The 20,602-nt window shown below is 34.9% G+C and overlaps 1 protein-coding gene across 4 annotated transcripts in view; it reads right to left on the minus strand.

Moving 5' to 3' along the window:
- Positions 1–1,492: 1,492 nt before the first annotated feature.
- The window catches only part of ATP11C (ATPase phospholipid transporting 11C), a 209,340-nt gene continuing 190,230 nt past the window's right edge, over positions 1,493–20,602 (minus strand). For 3 of the 4 annotated variants that reach the window (XM_023517692.1, XM_023517691.1, XM_023517693.1), the window contains 5 exons: positions 19,614–19,679; positions 16,490–16,593; positions 13,451–13,601; positions 6,756–6,860; positions 1,493–4,081 (listed from right to left, as the gene is read on the minus strand). In XM_023517692.1, the coding sequence (XP_023373460.1) occupies positions 6,759–6,860; positions 13,451–13,601; positions 16,490–16,593; positions 19,614–19,679 (423 nt within the window). In that variant the 3' untranslated portion in view covers positions 1,493–4,081; positions 6,756–6,758. The remainder of the gene's footprint in view (positions 4,082–6,755; positions 6,861–13,450; positions 13,602–16,489; positions 16,594–19,613; positions 19,680–20,602) is intronic. The other variant, XM_023517694.1, reaches the window with a different exon arrangement.

Consider the following 20,602-nt stretch of genomic DNA (forward strand, 5'->3'; position numbering starts at 1 on the left):
TCACCCATGTAACAAAAACACTGTATTCTCTCAATGTTTTGAAATAAAAATTTTAAAATAGAAAAAAAGGACATTTTAAAAATTGAAAAGATTTAAAAAATAATTTAAGTTGCAAAACAACTAAGCTTTCTTTCTTCCTGACAACTATTCCCTAAACCCAGGCCTTCTGGCTTCATTAGTATGCATCCAGCACTTTAGCCACAAACACATTCACTGAATAACCATAGTGATGACCTCAGCCCCTAACCTTTGCCTGTGCTCTTTGTTGAAGGGGCCAAACCACTCAGACCCTCACAAGACCCATGGTAGAGGCCAATCCTGGCCAGACTAATCACTGAGGTAGAGAAGAAGCTCCCCGTAGGGCTGGACAGGGTAAGGGAAAGAGGCCTGAACAGACAAGATTCCAAAAAGCTAGAAAGCACACAAGACATCTGTGAAAATGTAAATGACAACAGTTCAATAAAAAGTCAAATAATAAAAACCTAAATATAAAAATAAAAATGCTTTGATCTGATTAGCAAATGACACTTTATAAAGCAATTGTAATCTTTCACCTTATTTGCCTCCCCATCCTCAATACCATTTTATAGGTGAGAAGAAAGGATTGAGAGAAACATGGCTCTAAGGTGCAACATTAAAAATTTCAGGGCTCGCCTTTAAATATAGCACATTTTCCACTCAAGAAGAAAATATGCACTAAATATAGGTCAAAGACCAACAGGATTAAAAGCCTACCTAAAGTGGCTTTTAAAGTCTAAAGTGTAAAAATGCAATGCAACCATCTTCAGTGAAGCAACTTTGGTTTCTTGGCAGTCAAGAATAGCAGGATTTGAAGAAAAGGGATTTTAACAGTGTCTTGGGTACAGGGTGAACAAAATAAGGATGGGTGGTGGGAGTGGGAGGGACGGTGTGTACACATACATTGTTGGACCAATTTTAAGCTATTGTAAAATTCTTTTGTATTTGGCTTACTTAAGAATTAAATGAAATCTATGTTAACCAGCTTGATGAAAGTATTTCAAATTGTATATGAAAACACTACACTGTACCCCATGTTTGCATTAATGTATACAGCTATCATTTAATAAAATAAATAAATAGAGATGCTTTTATCCAAAAAAAAAAAAAGAATTAAATGATTTCAAGGGTTGGAGTCTCAGACCACAGACCACATTCATCATACTACCTGCAATATGTGGGAGGCAGCAAGCACACTGCCATGCACACAAAAGACTTTCAGTATGTATTTGCTGATTTGGCTGGATCTATGCAGTAGCAAAATAAAGTCTTATTAAAGACTCCCACAAATATCTTATCCTCCCCAAATTAGGTACTGTCATAAAATGTCAACTGAACTCACATAGAAATATTCAACCTTTTGTGAATGGTACAGGTCAAAAGGAAATTAGAAACTTATTTCCTATCACCAAATTGCTACTATATTATTTTGATATCAAACTGAGACCTTCCCAGAAACGAGGCTGAAATATACATCGTATCATACCAAAGTTTATTGATTACATCAAACAAAAATCTCTGTAATGAAAAAGGCAAGTTGCATTCATAAAAGATGGCATTCACATTCATTTTAGAAAGCAACAACATAGATGTAAAAAATTGCTTAAGTGAAAAATGTAATAATGCAGTCCTGTTTTGCAAGCTGAAAAATGATTTTGTCAACATTTGCATAAAATCTGCACATTTATATACTGCATGTTATTAAAAAATTCCATCACTAAATTATATGAATTTTGCAAGTTTAGGCTTACATTTATACTGTTGCTGGTGTATATGTGGTAGGTATGGAATGAACATTTTCAGTTTAGTAGGTAACATCCTCAAACAATGGACAATAGTTGTGAAGATTATAAGGACATTTTGCCAGATCAAAACTATTCAAATTATAGGCATATGATCCCCTTCGCTGTCAAAAGTAGAATGGTTAGATTGTAGTGTTTAGGAATAGTGAATGGCTTATTTCAAGTTTCCATCTGCTAACCTCACAGCCAATTTTTAGTTGTTTGATAAAATCTCTTTCAAAAAGGAAAGCCAGGTCCCTCTCAAGGATTTAGTCCCAGCTATGACATAACATTGCCATTCTGAATTTGAGCTGCAGTGTAGTGTAATATGTAGCTGAGGCATGATTCTAAATCCCCCTTACTCCTCATCTTTCTTTCTGTAGTAAATTTTATATGCAACTAGTTAAATTTTTACTATCCTGGATATTCTGATTATATCAACTCCCCAATGGTTCTGAATTAAATAAACCTCTCTATTGTGGCTCTCTTGTTTGTATTCACAGTTACTACAGTTCTTTTGTAAAACAACAACAATATAGCTATTAACAACTATAAGACAAGAACAACAACAACAAAATATCAAAAGCTTTCCTGGGTTAGACATTTTAGCTCTTTGGAATAGGCAAAGAATATAAAGCTGTTTTCAGCAGCTTATCTCAAATACAGACTACCAGAACAGGGCACACTTAAGTAAGCTGTGATACTCAGAAATAATACTGATAGATGAGAATAAATGAAATAATCAAAAAGGGTCAGAAATGACAGAATAGTTTCAGATAGCTGAAATTATGTCTTTTCTAGGATTTAAGAAAAATCACACCTAAACATTAACACAAAATACATGTGGAAGAATCAAATGTGCCATATGGACTATATAAATATATTGATACAGACTGAACTCCAACACTTTTCCAGATCAAGGTACAATATAAACATTAATAATAATACAGGTACAGGCATGCCAGAAAGACAAACACAAATGAAAACTGATATGAAAATATTTTTTAAAGGCCATTTCAATCTAGCAGTCAAATGTGGTCATTATATCCAAAAAAGAAAAGACATTTCACATTTATTTTTAAGTGAACTCATCAGAAGGCTAAAACCTCCTTTCAGTCCACCAAGTTTCAGACTTTACCAACATCAACGTCATGGTTTAACATTAAACCACTGCCCTGGCCAAGTTATCTATGAAAGACAACAACATTCATGTTCACAGAGTCATGGCTCTAGAGGCTGAACAACCATTTGGGAACAACCATTTTAATCCCTCCTCTTCCCAAATTGGCAAGTTTAAAAAAAGTGCTGCATATATGCATGAATGCAACTGCTTTCAAATAAAAACCGTTAACAGATTAAAATAAGCTATTCTTCCTTTCTTTCCACATAAAACTATAAAGGGCTGATGTTCAGATTGGTCTTTATTTTTGTCTAACTATGGTTTGACATATCTTACCTCAAATTCAGTAAAATTCACATTGGAAAAATCTTTTTATTTTCTAACTATTTTGAGGGGCTACCAAGTGATTTTGAAATGTATGATGTCTGATTTTGATGTCTAGTAGCCTTACACTCGTAGTGGGGTTTAATTCAGAAGAACAAAAATAAACATTTTCTTTTCTCATTTCCACAAAGATACCTGGAATTAATACCTTCCATGTAAGTGTTCAAGGTATTTTTTTGGCAAGGATATTCTACCAAGACAAATTTTGAATGTGGGTGAACAGAAAGGATTCTGTTTGATCTACTGATAAGATTTATCCTTATGTATATTCAAGTATTCCTTACATATGTTTGAAAAAATAATTTAAGATGATCATTCATCAGGAATGAGAAAAGTTCCAAACAGCCTATTTGTTCTGCCAGGCAAAAAAAAGTAATGTTAGCAAAATCTATTCATTCTCATTGTATAACTTCTACTTCATACTACTGTATTTAAATCCATTCACAAAGTCATGGGTTAAAAGAGCACCCATTTGGTAGTTATATTAATCTATCTAAAGCCAGAATTATAAGTGTTCTTGCTTCAACTTTCATATAATTCTTAACTTACAGCTTTGGCCATAAAGGCTACTTACAACAATGGTAAATAGTTATAGGAATCACTTGGTATTTTAATGAACATTTATTCTGAACCCTAGACATGAGAGTGGTTTAGTTTGTTGCATATTGAGTATCCTGAGATGATAACTTTTGTAGTTTTCTTCATGCTTTCTTTTTTAGCTGTAACCACTGTTAATATGCTTGTAGGATAACAACATAGGCAGTTCAACATTCGGGTTCTGAAAAATTTAAAATAAACAGAGTTAAAAGGTTTATTTTAATAATGTGAAACCATCTGGTTAGCATTTTCAAAAATAAATCAAGTAGTAAATTTTGTTATGAAAGTAAAGTAACTATCTTAACCAAGTGCCAAGTTTTATTCACATGCAGGGCAGGGAAAAAGAGTGATACTACAAGTAGATTTTAATTCTTTCTTCATTTATCAGCTGAATAGATCCAGGCTTGCTTTTTGCTTTTGGATTGCTCCAGGGTTCTCCTACTACTTTTTACCATAGCAGAGGTGTACTTGCTATGATCCTTTCCTCTAGGCTGGAAGCTCCTTGTAAACAGGGGCATTTTTTTTTATCTTTCTATCTCTAGCACCTAGTACAATGTCTAGCACATAGCGGATGCTTAGGCAATGTTGAATAAACGAATGGATTTCCTTATTGTGGATGTGTTAATTTACACAAAGGAAGTTTGAAGATATATTCAGTTTGGGAAGATTATTAAGAAAATATTCTTCCTTCACTGAAAGAAGCATGCCCTCACCCCCCCCCCATATTGAAGTTAATTTTCTTCTTGGTAGATCATATATCTATGAATTAATTGGACTCTTCTGTTTTTTTATGCATTGTCTTTTTAGAAGAGAACCACAAAAACTTCCTTAAAATTCTGTAGATTCTTCCATGTCCTCTAAACATCACTGGAGAAACCAGGATCAGGATGAGGGCATGCCAGACAAACTGATCAAGTATAATTCAGGTATCTTGAGAAATGGAAATCACATATCAAGGGAGGGACCCTAACTTTGGTTCTCCACTCTAAAATTCAATCTTTTTTAACTTGAGTAGTAGAAGGCCTTAAATAGTTTGCTATTTTCTTCTCATTTTGGGACACCTCCCTTGCCATGGTTGGACTAGAAGTCCATTAGGATACCTTCCATTTATATCTATATTTCATATTCTCCAGAACCTATATCAGGTTTTCAGGCTACTCAGCAGGGTCATGGTGACTCTAATCAAAATAAGGTTGTTATTTATAATAAGAATGTATGAAGGGAATCAGGTAGCTCTCTTACCAACCAAAGAGCAAACTAGGTGCCTAAACTAATTGCCAAGTATATTTCCTGGAGGAGAGAACACCACATGAAAATCTATTCCAGGAAGAAATAACTACATTAAAAATAAAACAACTGTTTAAAAAATACTTTCTTAATTCTGTGTTAGACACTATAGGAGATAAGACCCTGGAGAGGCCAAAAGCAGTAGCAGAGTCTGCTACCCAACCCAGTTCCCTACACCACAGACCAAACTAAAAAAAGCAATCCAGGGGGATACAAAATTAACTGGAAATAGTATAGCTGAAGCATATATAACTAAAATCACACAGCTTAGAGCAAGGCAATCTGGATCAAAAGGGACAAAGACTTTGAAGGCTACTGAAGCAGATTCATTACTGAGAGAAAAGACATGAGGTGAGTGTTCATAAATGAATAAAAAGATGCAGATCGGGGCAAAATGAGTTTGCTTCTAAAATAACAGTGAAGATGTAGATTGTGGTGAACTGCAGGAAGCAGAAGAACCAATGGATTCATTAGTTTAATTTTTATTCTTTGCCAGAGGGTGGGGGAGTTGATAGGTGATGAAAAACTGGGCCTAGGAGGTAGACTCACCCTTGTTGGTTTCAAAGTGAACTGACCTGCAATTTTATTCATGACGATCATTAATTTTTATGGGTTCATGAAAGACTGCCCTGCCATAAGCTGCACTGAATTGTTTCCAAGCTGACAAGCTTGCAAGCCATGTTCATGAATTACTCTAAATTCTCATAGATGGATAAAAGAACTCCAGAGGTGTGGAGTGCCAGAGGCTCCTGCCAAGGGAAATATAGACTGCACATAAATGAGTCATTCTGCATTAAGGGTTCCTCCCATGGCATATAAATTCCTCTCAAAAATTTTTTTGGGTAAATGAAACAATATGTTATTAAAATGAATTTATTCATTTTTGGAAACATTAATTATGAAGTATTTTATATCATTAGGTAAGTATCCCCCTGAATGGTTAGGAAAAATTTTACTGCTGAAAGTTGAAACATTTAGTTTGAATAAAACTTGACATTAAAAAGAGTTATGATTAGCATAGACTGGCTCGTTAACATATATTTGGGGATCAGACAATTACAAGGACAATTATAAGGACATTAGGTATATACACTACCTGCAAACACACAGACACAGCACAAGAAGGTACAAACACATTTAATTATTTTCACATAATTCCCAAGAACATGCACGCTAAACTAGCTTGATATTATACAGATGCAATTTTGGAATATTTATTTTCAATTTCCCAAATTATCTTTACAAATCAAAATTACATTTCGTGATCAATATTAATGAGCATTTTCACAAAATGGTACTGCCATGACAACTTGCCCCTTGCAAACTAAGTAAACTGTGTTACCATTCAGCTCTGAAAAAAGTCTAAAATTTTATTTGGGGGCCTTAGGAAAATTTAAAATGTATTTCCTCATATTCCAAGCAATGCATCTTTATATTTTTGCAAAGAATAGTATAAAGTTCACCACACCAACAGCAGAGAAAATTTAGAGAGTGATATTTTCATTTTTTCTTTATAATGCTGTTAATCTGTTTCTTTAAAGCCAGCCCACTTGTTTAACACTAGGTACCTGTTACAATATATTAGATTCGTCTGAGAATGTTCGTAAAAGAAGAGGTCTGACTGAAGGTCTGGCGGATAATGAGTCAGATGCCCTTCTACAGCTCAGATTTCTCTGAAATAGTGAGGCAAAGATACTTAAAAGCATTGAGATAATTGGTTAACCTACCTGGTGATAAAAAATGTAGAAGGAAGAAATCATTTCCTATAGACTACTCTTCCAGCCAAAAGTACAAATGATTATACTATACAGCAAATGCATAACATTCAAATGAATACAATTAAAGGCCTAACAAAGTCTCCAACTCGAACTGAATTGTTTTCATGATAAAAGTAAAGAGAGAATAGTAAAGTGGCAAACTTGGGTTTTTGAAATGGCACTGGTAGGTTATATGGCAGGATGAGTCAATATGGTTTGATTAGTAAACCTTACCATCCTTTTGGTGAACACCTCTGAGAGTTGTGCCAGTGCTGTGAGTGTATCAAACAAACACAAATTTGTGCAAAACATTCCTCTCCTGTAAACAGACTGGCTTTGACATACCATGGCTACCACTGCATACTGTGGATCGATGAGCCTACAGACCTACAGTTCAAGCTTTTGAAAATGACTTCTCTATTGTGACAATTTAGAAGGTGAACAAATGATTAAAAGAAAATGACAAAATTGTCTAAGTATCAATAGAAGATGTAAAAATGAGTAATGAGAAGTAATTTTTCATAAAGAATCAGAAAATGGTGTCAGGCAAATGAGAATGCAAGCAAGTTGGTACATTAAGAAAGGAAATCACCTTATTCACTCCAAGAGAAACTGTGATTGCTGGAAGTTTGAGAAAGCATGAAGATAGTAGATGTTCCTGAGGAAGGGAGGCGTTTCGTTACCTTGTTCACAATTGCACAAAAGGTGGAAAATTGCAGTAGAAAAGAGAAATGCAGAAACCAAAAAAAAAAAAAAAAAGTAAATATTCTCTCAAATGTAAGACATTTAAAAAAAAACTCTGAGAATTAGAAGTAAAAAAAATGACATGTTAGTTCTGAAGACATTACTTACTGAAGCAAAAGTAGAGTTAGAGTTAGGAACAGTCTATGATTATGTGCCAACTACTATTTCTCCACATATCAATTTGAAATGATTTTGCTAACAGGAAAATAGACTATTTTAAATAAAATAGCTTTAAAATATGCCTCTCATTAACATAAGACTTATCTGTAATCATTAATTCTAATCTACTTTTGTTCAAAACCCATTGGTCAGAAAGCTATGCCCAGGGTTCATCACCAATTACCAATCTATCTTGAAGTAACCATCTCCCTTATCTGAATCCACAAGTACGTTATGAAGGGACTGACTGCTCTAAGGCAGTTGCAGGTTAAAAACCTAATCAAAACTAATAGTAAGAAAAAAATCTGGTGATATCACATTTTAGTCCCATTTATTTCCAGACCAATGCTTAACTTTCTTACTTCCAAAACAATTTGATTGGTTTCTCTATTTTTCCTACAGGGACCTTTAAATTTTTCCTAGGTTAAGTATGATTTTTCCCCCTTAAGACACTTAAAATCATTAAAATTAATAAAGTTTAACTAGAAAATCTAAGAGGTTATTTTCCCTCTTATTCTGTGCCTGAAATTATAAGGTACTTGGCTTTAGCATTGCCCAAGCAAAACAGATGATGAGTAGTCAACTATGTGGATGAGCTGAACAACTCTCCTAATCAACATTATCCATATTATTTACTTAGTGACTAATAAAAATAGGCTTATAAATGAAACCAGCTAAAGTAACAAACATATCCAGCAGAGTCTAATAAACAATTAAACTTTTAAAGGGAAAATACTTCAATTTACTCACATACTTTGACATAGCTAAATTTTTCCTTGTTTATATATTTTACCTTAAATATAAGCTTATGATATGTTGTTAACATGCAAATTACTAATTGATAAAACTACAGAAAAAAAGATGTAGTTTTTGACAAAAAGTTTTAGTTGCTTCTATCTTCTATTTTGTGGGCACATACCTTACAAAAAGATTAATATGTTACTAAGTCTTCCACCCTCCATGTTTAATGTATAAGCCTATCTATGACTGCAACTGTAAGCACATTTTAGTGTGCTGAAAAATTTGCATTCAACTGTCAGATGAAAGTATTTCTATGAAGCAGAAATTTTAGGGGTTAGCATATGAGGTGTTAAAGCTACTTTATTAAAAAAAGAGAAAATAAGAAAGTACAGAAAGCAGTAGAAAGCATGGGAAGAATATCTAAAGCAATAAAACTAACATAGCTAGCAACTGGCAAGGGAGGGGGAGATGAGGAGGACAGGAGATAATGAGCTAAAACAATGTAATTTCTATATTCCTTCACAGTAATTGACACAGGTTTGACACTAGCTTAATTAGCAGGGCGTCAAAGAGGCCAATGGATAAAGGCCATCTCAACAGCCACAACAACAGGATCCAACTTTATTCTTGTGTAATATAATTTACAGGGCTATTCTCCTTTGAACCCATGGTTACTATACATGTACGACACCTTAAGAATCACAGTAATAATTATCATTATTACCATTATTATTATTATGATAAATGGTATTCCCCAAAATTCCGAAGTGCTTTCTCTGGGAATGTGGTTTGAACAACTGTCTGCCACTCTGAAAGAGCTCTCTATATGAAGGAGTATTTCTTCTTGTTTGTGCTGACATCCCATGCTAGGCATTGCCATGTTGTTGGGTCCATTCCCATTGGATCAGTCCGCCCATGTCTAGCAAGCAAAGTCAAGTCTCCCTTTTAATAGTGGTAGTTTTCATGAGAAAACTTTACATAAGAATATGTAAAAATTCCTCTATTGGAAATGTGAAGTGGTATTTACTTTTCCTGAAAGTTCAAGTGTATTTCATTGATTTAGAGATGGCTAATGACTGCTTAGAGGGGACAGCTTTTTCAAATACCCAACTTTAGATTTCCTTTCGAAGTGTTATCCTGCTATTCAATGCTTGATGGTTTTGTATAATACACCACCAGTACCTACACAGCTTTGTCACTTTAGAAGCTAAAGAAAAGCCCTATCATCCTTAATAATGGAATTTTAGCATTTACACCTCATTGCTGAAAAGATACCTTAGGGCTACATATCTTAACTATAACCTTGAGTTAAACAACTGAAGAGAACCTATTTCTAAAGATAGCAGAATTATTTTTATTTTTATTTTTTGAGACAGAGTCTTACTTTATCACCCTAGGTAAAGTGCCGTGGCATCACAGCTCACAGCAATCTCAAACTCTTGGGCTCAAGTGATTCTTTAGTCTTAGCCTCCTGAGTAGCTGGGACTATAGGCACCCACCACAATGCCTGGCTATTTTTTAGAGATGGGTTCTGGCACTGGCTCAGGCTGGTGTCAAACCTGTGAGCTCAGGCAATCCACCTGCCTTAGTCTCCCAGAGTGCTAGGATTATAGGCATGAGCCACCGTGCCTGGCCAGAATTCTTTATATCATCATGACAAAATTAACTGTGGTAGAAGCCACCATACTAGCCTTTTTTACTGGAGGCTTTAGGAAGTAGGGATTCAGACCTTGAAATATTTCAGTTGTGTTATAACAAGCCATATCATTGAATATACTATAAATAAAGAATGCCCTTTATAACTAGAGCTCCTTATAAGCCATGTCTGATCACCCCTGAATTAGCAATACCTAGTACAGTAACTAACTCATATTGGGTCCTCAGGCAGTGTGCCCCGAATGGAATGGAGTTCAACATTCATTCAAGGCTGCTTCTCTAATTGTTAAATACAAAGCCTTAGCTTCTTTCTGAAATTCCACAGATACATTTTCACTATCCACTGCTAAGTAACTCTTCTCAAAGCAGCTACCAGACCACATGAAGACAGTACTGGTAGCATACTGGCCACAGGTATTGTTGGCTATTGTACAAAATGTCCAAGATGTTTACGGGTTCAAGTCAGAGGGATCATCTATACTAGGTAGGGAAACACACTCTCTCCCATTAAGGAGCCTATCAGGGTATAAAGTAGATCCCGTGTAAAATAATAATTTGCCTCTCTGTAAAATGAGGCCATTGTCTTAGCAAGGAATATTGAACAAAGTAGGAAGTCACCAAAGACATTAGACTGTTGGTCACTAAGCATTAAAGACTAACATATTTGGGGGGAAAACTAAGATACTTTTCCTCCCTAAGTTGGCCTTTGCCATGGCCAAATAGGGCCTTATGTAAACAAATGTGACTTATTAGAATAGCTGTGACTCTCATGTTTCAGTTGGCCTTTATGCATTCATATGTACTACTTCACTCTTGTATTTTCCCACAAGAAAAAAAAAAAGAGGTAGTGCTGCTGAGTGCCCACACATTTTTGCCTCATTTGCAACTCTCACATTCTTTAGAGTCTGAAAAGCCATTTAGCATTTCAGACATTGGATGTAAAGAGAGATGTTCATCAGTAGGTGGTTCAACAAATGTCTATTTGTTCAATGAAGGTAGAAATCAATGAATGAATGACCGAATGAATGAAAATGATTATGGAAAAATTTCCTTGTTGTACTAGCACATTAGCATGCCAAGCTACAGCACAAACACTACAAGTCTTCCTAACATGGACATAACCCATAACAAACAAATTTCATGCTGGACTCCCTGGTAAAATTCCATGCTGCTAAGTAAAAAGAACTATAGTTTGAGAACACCATACTTTCAACAGAAGTTTAGAATCTTTCTATACTTTTTGTATAGAAAGAAAATGTTCTAAGTCTGTATCTGTGACTGCCTAGTAGCACTTCCATATAAAAGTCACCTCTAACCAGTGTCTAATTGTTTTAAATAAAGGGTCTAAGGAAGAAGATGACATACAGGGTGTCTGTAAAGTTCCTGTGCTAAATTACTATGTTAAACTATTTAAAATTGCACACGAACTTTATTTCCACTCTGTATTTAAAGATTTTATATTCTGAGATTTTTGTACCATCTTTTGAACATGAAGCTGGTGTGAGCCATTATTTAACATGAAATCCATTAATAAGAAAAACATTTAGGAACACTCAAAAGTGTGCTCACATGCCAAGAATGAAAAAGCAAGTCAAGAGATCCTCCTCAGACAAATTTGCTATTGTAAAAAGGTACTAAACATTTTATTATGGCAAAATGTTTTATTTGGCTTTATGCAAATTGCCACTTGCACCATTCTGGGAGAAACCTGTTGTATCAATCTGTTTTACTCCTGTTCAACTGATACTAAGGTACAATTACATAATTAAATGCTACTTTTCCATTCCAAAATTAAACACCAGGCTAGAGGGAGTTACTTGGAGGTCTATTAGAAGGATTCAAGAATTGACTAAGGCAGTTGTAGTAAGGCTCGTGTTACTGTATCTAGTTTTAGTCCATAAGGCATGCAGAGGCAGGGAGTTCAGGGCATTTCTGACCACTTAATTATATAATGATCGGTCCTGTATACCAAGAATCAATGTAGATTATATCACTGATTGTTTTGTTGGTGTTGAATGGGACTGACACTGACTTGTAATAATATAAAGCTCCTTTTTTTATACTTCTAATCATTAAAGATTCCCCTACTGCTGTCTTTTCAGATCCCCATGTGTGCATAACATCAACCACTGGATTCTATTATTAAGTCAAGAGGCAAAAATGATAATGATATACCAGCTTTGTGATTAAACTGGCTGGCAAATTTGATCAGAGGTGAGGCAGTTGTAGCTGATACTGTTTCCTGAAAATACTGCCTTGGAGGGGCTAGAAGATCTAGTTGGTGTCAATATGACAGAAACAGGGTTTTGTTTAACAAAATCGGCCAGTGTTAGAGAATTATAACATACTTAATTAACCTGTTTTTTTTTTTTTTTGCAGTTTTTGGCCAGGGTTGGGTTTGAACCTGCCACCTCCAGCATATGGGGCTGGTGACCTGCTCCTCTGAGCCACAGGCACTCCCTAACCTGTTGATTAAAATCTGCCGAAAGTTTTATTTTCCATGTTCATCTCCCCCTTTCACTTTAAAGGTTTTTTTTTTAAATGTTCAAAAGATATGACAAGGTGACATAGGAAAGTAACTTTTCATTTTCACAAGAAATTTACAACTTAATAGGTAAAAACAAAAACACACTCATAAAACAATGTTAAATTTTTACAAGTGTGTTAAGAAGGTAAGGATGTAGAAATCACATCCAGAGGATTCTCTTTGGATCAATATACTTCTGGACAGGTAGGGCTAGAAGCAACACAGAGATTAAGCAGCACTATAATTAAAGGAAGGGGAAAGGTTTGAAAGAGGCAAATTGGGATTATCAACTAAAAAAAATCTGCAAATAGCCCACAGGGTAATTTCTAAGGTTAAAGCTGAAATGTTGGTGTGGAAATTCCTGATGTGAAAATTCTAGGCTAATACAAAATTAAATCATTTTTTTTGCCTTTTAAAATTCCATATGGAGCATATGAGATACTCCATATGGATTGCTAAAGGTCACACAGAACACTATTAAGGAATCTACTTACCACCTGCATTGGATAACGAAGTTTTTACTATATTTTTTATGCAGAAGAGGAAATTAAGTGATGAACCTGTAAGGAGGGGTTTAACATGCTGTAACTAATGTAATTCTCTAAATAAGTATTTTAGTTCATGGCAGCTGTCGAAGCCCCTTCCAAAAATCAGGTTATAACATAAACTTAGTTCTTACCCTGGCACTTCTTCTTACATTCTTTAATACTATCAGGAGAATCTCAGGGAAAAGGCTGATAAATATTAGAAGAATTATAGCCAACCACATGGATACAGAAGACAGCATTTGAGCAAATACAAAATACATTCTCTGTTGCTTGAGAAAAGGCCTGGAATGGAAAGAAAGCATATAATGGGAAAACAAAATCAGTTCCTGTCACATGAAACAAGTTTAATCGAAATTCTCTCTTACATTTAAAAGAAATCTTCCTTACACATGTTAATAAAAATAATTTTCTTTAGAATATCCCAAAGGTAGTAAACAAATTTCATTTACCAAATGTTTAGAAAGAAAAGGAATGGTAATCAAATGGGAAAAACATAACAAAATGCATTTGACTTGAAAACAATCAGGCAATCAACTCTAAAGCTACCAACTGGTGAATTAGAAAATGCTACAGCTTCAAAGATATTCAAGAAAAAGGACTATTCATTTTTATCCTAACAAGCATTTTATTTCCTCAGCTGTTTATTAAGATGAGGATAGATTTATACTGCACATTTAGAAATTAAAAAAACATTTTTATAACTGTCCCTCACCAAAAAAAACCCTATGTAAATATAAATACAACTGTAGAGTTTATCATATCTCTCAAATGGTAAGAATCTACTATTTTCATCTACAAATACATATGGAGTAGCAGTGTATGCAAAAACAGGCTGATACAGAGTGGAATACTGTTAATAGGCCATTAAGCCTTGGAATCCAGAAATTCAGGAGACTCTCTTATTCTGAAGTTAGATTTCATTCCAAGTCATCCACTGAATTAAGTGGTCTTTGAGAAGGACAGCCAGCATTCCTTTCCTGGTCTGACCTGAGCTACAGAGAGCCTCATGAGGCTAAAATTACTGCTGTTTTAAGCAGAGGGGGATGAAGTAGCTGCTCAACGTCCGGATGTACACCAGTCTATTCCTAGGAATAAGAGCTCTAGGGAGGTAACTAATTGGTCCCATTTATTAGAAGACACATCATGCTTTCTGAAGACAACTTGGTTTCTCATTTAAAGATTAATGTTCATGCACCCTTATGTAACATGATAAAGCTAAGCTTGTGGCTTTCTATATGTGAGAACTAGATTGTGGGATAAAAGTGAACAGGACAGTGAGATAGAGGAAACTCATGAGACCTGGGCCACATAAGCACTCTAGGAAAGTTCTATCACACAGAAAAGACTTTTAGAGACCTTTATCCCACAGTAACTCTTAAGAGCACCTTGAAAAATTTTCTAGGTGGTTAACTAAGTCACAACAAGGGTCCATCAGACAACTAACAGCTAAGTTAGAGTGGGTTTTTTTGCACCATATCCCCACACCTTCTGGTTAATCTCCCAGATTATTTTTTTTACACCATGGCATCTATGGACCTTTGCAAGAGGCAGTAAAAACTAAAGCTATTATTCCTCAGTGGGGTTTAGAGATTAGAAATCATCATTCTCACTGCTCAACCCAAAAGAAGGGTATGTCTCAATGCCTTTGGCTAGAACATGTCCATATATATTAGGTAGAATCAGAATTCAGGTAAAGTTTCTGGTCACATCTTATTGGTCAGTTTACAATATAAGTTTATATTTTGTAGCAGCTCAACTTAGACAACTCTACTTAAAGGTAGCACTTCAGTTAATAAAATTTATTAACATTTCATTTTTAGTAAATATGCTAATGAATAGGAACAGCTGTCATAATGTCTTAACCATTTAAAAGATTTATTTTAATCCATAAGAATAGTATGTGGAAAGGGTTAGCAACTTGTTTAGTTTGCTATAAACATTTTATTCTTGTAGAAATTTTTAAGTCATTAGTTCAAATGCTGATTACACAGATTCATAGATAGATTTATAGTACTCTGGGCAGACATACAAACTGTATGTCCCATTAGGTTAATGAACTTTAATTTATTTTTATATTATTTAAAAATATACAGCTGAAAAAAAATATACAGCTGAACTCTTTCAGCTTTACTGCTCAGTCATTACCTACAGAGTTGTCAAATATAAGCTGTAATGACACATTTTGGAGCTGGTGCTGCATTAGAATTTTCATATTTTTATTTCTTAAGGCTTTTATTTAAAAAAAGAGGTTTTTGAAATAGTAGGAGTTTCTTCTAATTAAATCTCAAGGGACATAAATCTGGGCTTCACATTCCTGTGATAAAATGAAATGTTTTGTATGCAAAATTTTGCTTAAAGCAGTGAAAATATGTACTTCTGAAATCTCACTGGCATCCTTGGCAGGGGAAGCCTTTGGCTAATGAAAATGACTTTGATATTTAAAAACAAAATGTAAGTCTCTTGGCATAAGAAAAATAGATGTAAATCTAACTTATTTACATTTCTTATAGCTCACCCAATAATAGCTTATGTGTCCCTAACTGGACTCAAATGTCCTTGAGGCAGGGTACACAGAGTATCCCACAGAGTCCCAAGCACAAAATTGATTCTAAGCAAACCTTTATTAAACCAAGATGAACTGAATGAACTTTAAGGACAAGCTGTGGAGTCTGCCTTTCTCTCCCCTACCTTCTACCCTCAGCAAAACAGTGAGATGATGATTTCAAAGTATAACCTTCTGAGTATACATACTATACTCTGAGTACACCTGTAGTGACACAAATGGACAGTAATTTATCTATTGGCAAATACATTAGGTGGAAACTTCACAGGATGAGTATTTCTCCTGAAAATCACATGGGAGATCATGCTAAAAATTACATTTTCAGTTCAGAAAGAGTTATTTACATACCTTCAAATTGAAAGAAGACAGGGCTACCAGAGAGAGGTCTTTGGAGTAACTCCTGTAGTCTATATACTTGTATTTAAAATAATACCTAAAATTAGTAGCATTACTGACTACAAAAGACCTCTGATCCATTAATATTAAATACCTACCATCTTATATAATCAAAACTTCAAAAGTATAACAAATGCTTACATATACAATGTACACATACATATATCTACTTTGTTATTTACATATTACTCACACAAGTACACCTGCTTACCAAATAATTCCTCCCCAGAAGAATGAGAAAAATACATAAAAGGCTAAAGAACCCCAAATCACAAAGTGATTTATCCATGTCCAGAAACGAGTGTCCAAGGCGAGCTGAAAAGACAACATAAGAGATTTCATGATGGATACAAAATGTACCAGGCAATACATTATGATATCTGATAGCTTATAAACAATATGATGCCTATGGGAGGATCTAACTTGAGCCAGAGATCCAGAGGAGAGTAGAACTAAAAGAACAGAATCCAGGCTTTTCAGAGAGATTGCCCTAGCCTCTAAACTGTACAGTACAAGGCATGAAGTTGCAGTCAAGTTAAGTAGCTAGGAGTGGGGTTGCAAATATGTCAGTGCTGGGAGATGGGCAAGGAATGAGATAATCCTAATATCTAGGAGGCTGGAGCTCCAAGTTTCAGGTAGTGGCTGCCAGGAAGGTGATGGCAAAAGGAAAAGATCTAGCGGTAGAGGCTGGGCATGTTGGAAAGCAGTTGAGAGAGAGGAGTAAACTAGGAAAGGTAGACAAACTACAAAAAAGGTATGAAAGCTCAAATGCAACTAAGTCAATAAATGCAAAGGCAACTTGGGTTTGACTATGTAATGTACCTTTCCAATTATAAAACCTATGCCTATTTCATAAAATTAATAAAATGTCCAGTTGCATTACATTTTAATATCTTCAGGTGTCTGTCAGGACTGATCATGTTTTCATATTGTGGTGCCTAAGGTTTTAAAATGTGACCTAAAAATCCAAAGTGTGGGCTGCTCTGCTCGCTCAGAAATCTGGTTAAAACATGAGCTAATATCTAGAACATTTAATTCTTTTTAAAAATATTTATTTATTTATTTATTTTTGAGATAAAGTCTGACTCAGGCTAGAGTGCTGCAGCATCAGCCCAACTCACAGGAACCTCAAACTTCTGGGATTAAGCAATCCTCCTGGCTTAGCCTCCAAAGTCAATGGGACTACAGGCACCCTCCACTATGTCCACCTAAGTTTTCTATTTTTAGTAGAAACAGTGGTCTCACTCTTGCTTGAACTCCTGATCCTCCAGACTCGGCCTCCCAAAGTGCTAGGATTTACAGGCATGAGCCGCTGTGCCTGGCATAGAACATTTAACTCTTAATAGAGGAGATAGTGTCTCAGTTTTGTTACTTGCTGTAACATCACGGTTTCAGGTCTCACAGTTTTTTGTTCATAAATGGGACATTGATAACACTGTTAATGTAGCCCAGTCTTGAATTCCTACCCTCTGAGTTGCCAGGGAAAACATCACACTAATACTTGTCTAAAGAGGAGGAAGCAAATGTCTTTTGAGGTACACCTGAAAGCTGTTTCAATAAGGGTGATTTTGTGAAGGGCTTTTGGAACCTCTAGGGCAGTGATTCTCAAACTTCCTAATGCCGCGGCCCTTTAATACTGTTCCTGTGGGTCATGACCCACAGATTGAGAACCGCTGTTCTAGGGCTACTCTATGCAAAGCCAGGGGAAAAAAAGGAGAGGGAGGCTTCTATTTCAAATCATGATCTTGTCAAACATAATTATACTACTACTAATAATAACAATAAATTACATGTATTATAATGAGCATACTCTAAGTGCCAGACACCATTCTAAGTGTTTTACATGTCTTCACTAATTTGGTCCTCACAAAAAAACCTAAGAGGTGTAGGTGCTACTTTCATCTTGACTTTATAGAACAGGAAACAGGCACAGAGAAATGAAGTCACTTGCCCAAAGACACATAGCTAGTAAGTGGCTAAACTGAGATGAACTGTAATGTGCCTTTTTAAAGTCCTAAAATATTACTGAAAATATACACAGGGTGCCAAAAATAAGTATACACATTTTAAGAAAGAAAAAACTGATTAAAATTGCAATACTCATATACTGATAACATTTGTTACCTTATATATCATATCACGTATCTCTTGTAATTGGAGAAGTCAAACATAAGACTTGAGTATTACAATTTTATGGATTATTACAATTTTAAAACAGTTTTTTCCTTTCTTAAAATGTGTAGACATTTCTGGTACCCTCTGTATGTTAGCCTTATTTGGTAAGAGAGATGAACAAAGAACAAAAATTTAGAAGGAAAATTATGAGAGAGGTCCTTTTGACAATTATATTTCTGCATTTTGGTTCTGAACACTGAGCATGTTGGAATTTATTTAAAGGTACTTATCCTTGGACCCCATGCAAAGTGCTCAGTACTGGAATTATCAATAGAATTTGGTCCCACTTTCAACTATAAGACCCAAATCATGCACCTCAACAGCAGCATTCAGTGAAGCATCATAGCATGGCTGCATGTCAATGCCAATTTTGCCAAAATAACCTTTTTTTGTTACCTGCAGTATATCTTCATGCATTTCCTCACTAACATAAATTTCAGTGACTAACACATTTTATAAAATTTTATTATTGTCAAGCTCTTTTGCACACATTATGTCACTCATGTACCTTTATATAAAGTCTTTTTTTTTTCAGTTTTTTTTTGGCTGGGGCTGGGTTTGAACCCACCACTTCTGGCATAGGGGGCTGGCGCCCTACTCCTTTGAGCCACAGGCGCTGTCCTAAAACTTTTTTTAAAAAAATTTTTTGTAGTTTTTGGCCAGGGCTGGGTTTGAACCCACACCTCTGGCATATGGGGCCAGTGCCCTACTCCTTGAGCCATAGGCGCCGCCCATATAATGTCTTTAGTACCCAAATTCCTTCCAGGCCTGGGGTTCTTAAACAGGTATGTAATTTTAAAAAGAGATTCAAGTGTTTAACATGAAAATAAACAAATACAGACCCATACTTATTCATAGTACATTTATATGGCACTTATCACAATTCCTTCAAATTAGCACAAAAAATATTCTAATCTAAGTATAGTGTTTCAATTTTTTTTCAAATTAAAACTAAATAAGAGGAAATAGTATACTAAAAAGAGATCACAAATAGTATACAAATGCCAAAATCCCTAATATCATACATATTTTAGTAAGTATTCAGACAAAGGCTTGAATAACAATTCCCAATAAAGTATACAAGATAAAAATGATGTATTAGGATACAACCAGAAAGTACTACAATATATTAAATATATTTGAATAAGTAAAAATCTAACCTTCAGAGTTACAGTGAATACTAAGACTGTAAAAACAATGGTTCCAAACGTCCAGTTTCCATATACCTGAAAAACATTTAACAATTATATGTGCCATGAATACATTAGCCAACTTTAAAAAGAAATAGCCAAGTTTAATTCTGTATAGAAATGCCAAAGGTTTCTGTATGATTTTCTTGGGGAAATAGCTAGGGAATGAGATCAGGCCACAATCCTCGATTTTCCTGTGATCCTAAATTTTCATGGATAGGTACACCACATCTGTGGTTGGTGTTTATTTCCATTATTCCATGCAGCATTGAACAGGGAAGTTACTGATGTGATAAAGGCAGGAAAAGAACCCACAACTATTCCACTAACAGCAATGCTCACAAAACAGTACTTTTGATGACTCATACTCTATGGAGTTTGGTATGAGCTTTTCCTATAACATAGAACGAAAGCTCTCAAATCAGCAATAATTTGTAGACAAATGGACCCACATTTTTTAAATAAGCATAATTTTGGGGGGCTATAAATACTAGAGTTGTCAGCATGTGCAAATCAAAGAAAAGCAGATACCACATATAAATCCAAACGATGGCAATGAATGGCACATATGCTTACCAAACGCTGTCAAGATCTGAATGCATAACATTAAAACAGAAAATGAGATGAAAAAGGATTTTAAAAAATAAAAACAAAAAATTAAAATAGAAGCAAAAAAAAAAAAAAGATTCAATCAAATCATACATGGGTGTTATGTTTAGTTGCTAGCAGCAGTTCTTACCTTAATATACTTTAGCAACATTTAGAAGGACAGTGACATATACAGTAACTTCATGAACTCCAAATGGGTAATAAATTGAAAAGGCTGGCCTGACATATCTCATGCATTGAAAAATTTGCTGAGTAACTGAATCATGTCAACAGGACTGTAGGAATATGCACCTTCTCTGGAGCAAACTTTTTTTATTCAGACACATTTAATTTAATTTTTTTTTTTTTTT

This window comes from Otolemur garnettii, unplaced genomic scaffold (genome assembly GCF_000181295.1).
Source record: "Otolemur garnettii isolate 467f Iridium unplaced genomic scaffold, OtoGar3 scaffold00117, whole genome shotgun sequence".
In the NCBI taxonomy this organism is placed as follows: domain Eukaryota; kingdom Metazoa; phylum Chordata; class Mammalia; order Primates; family Galagidae; genus Otolemur; species Otolemur garnettii.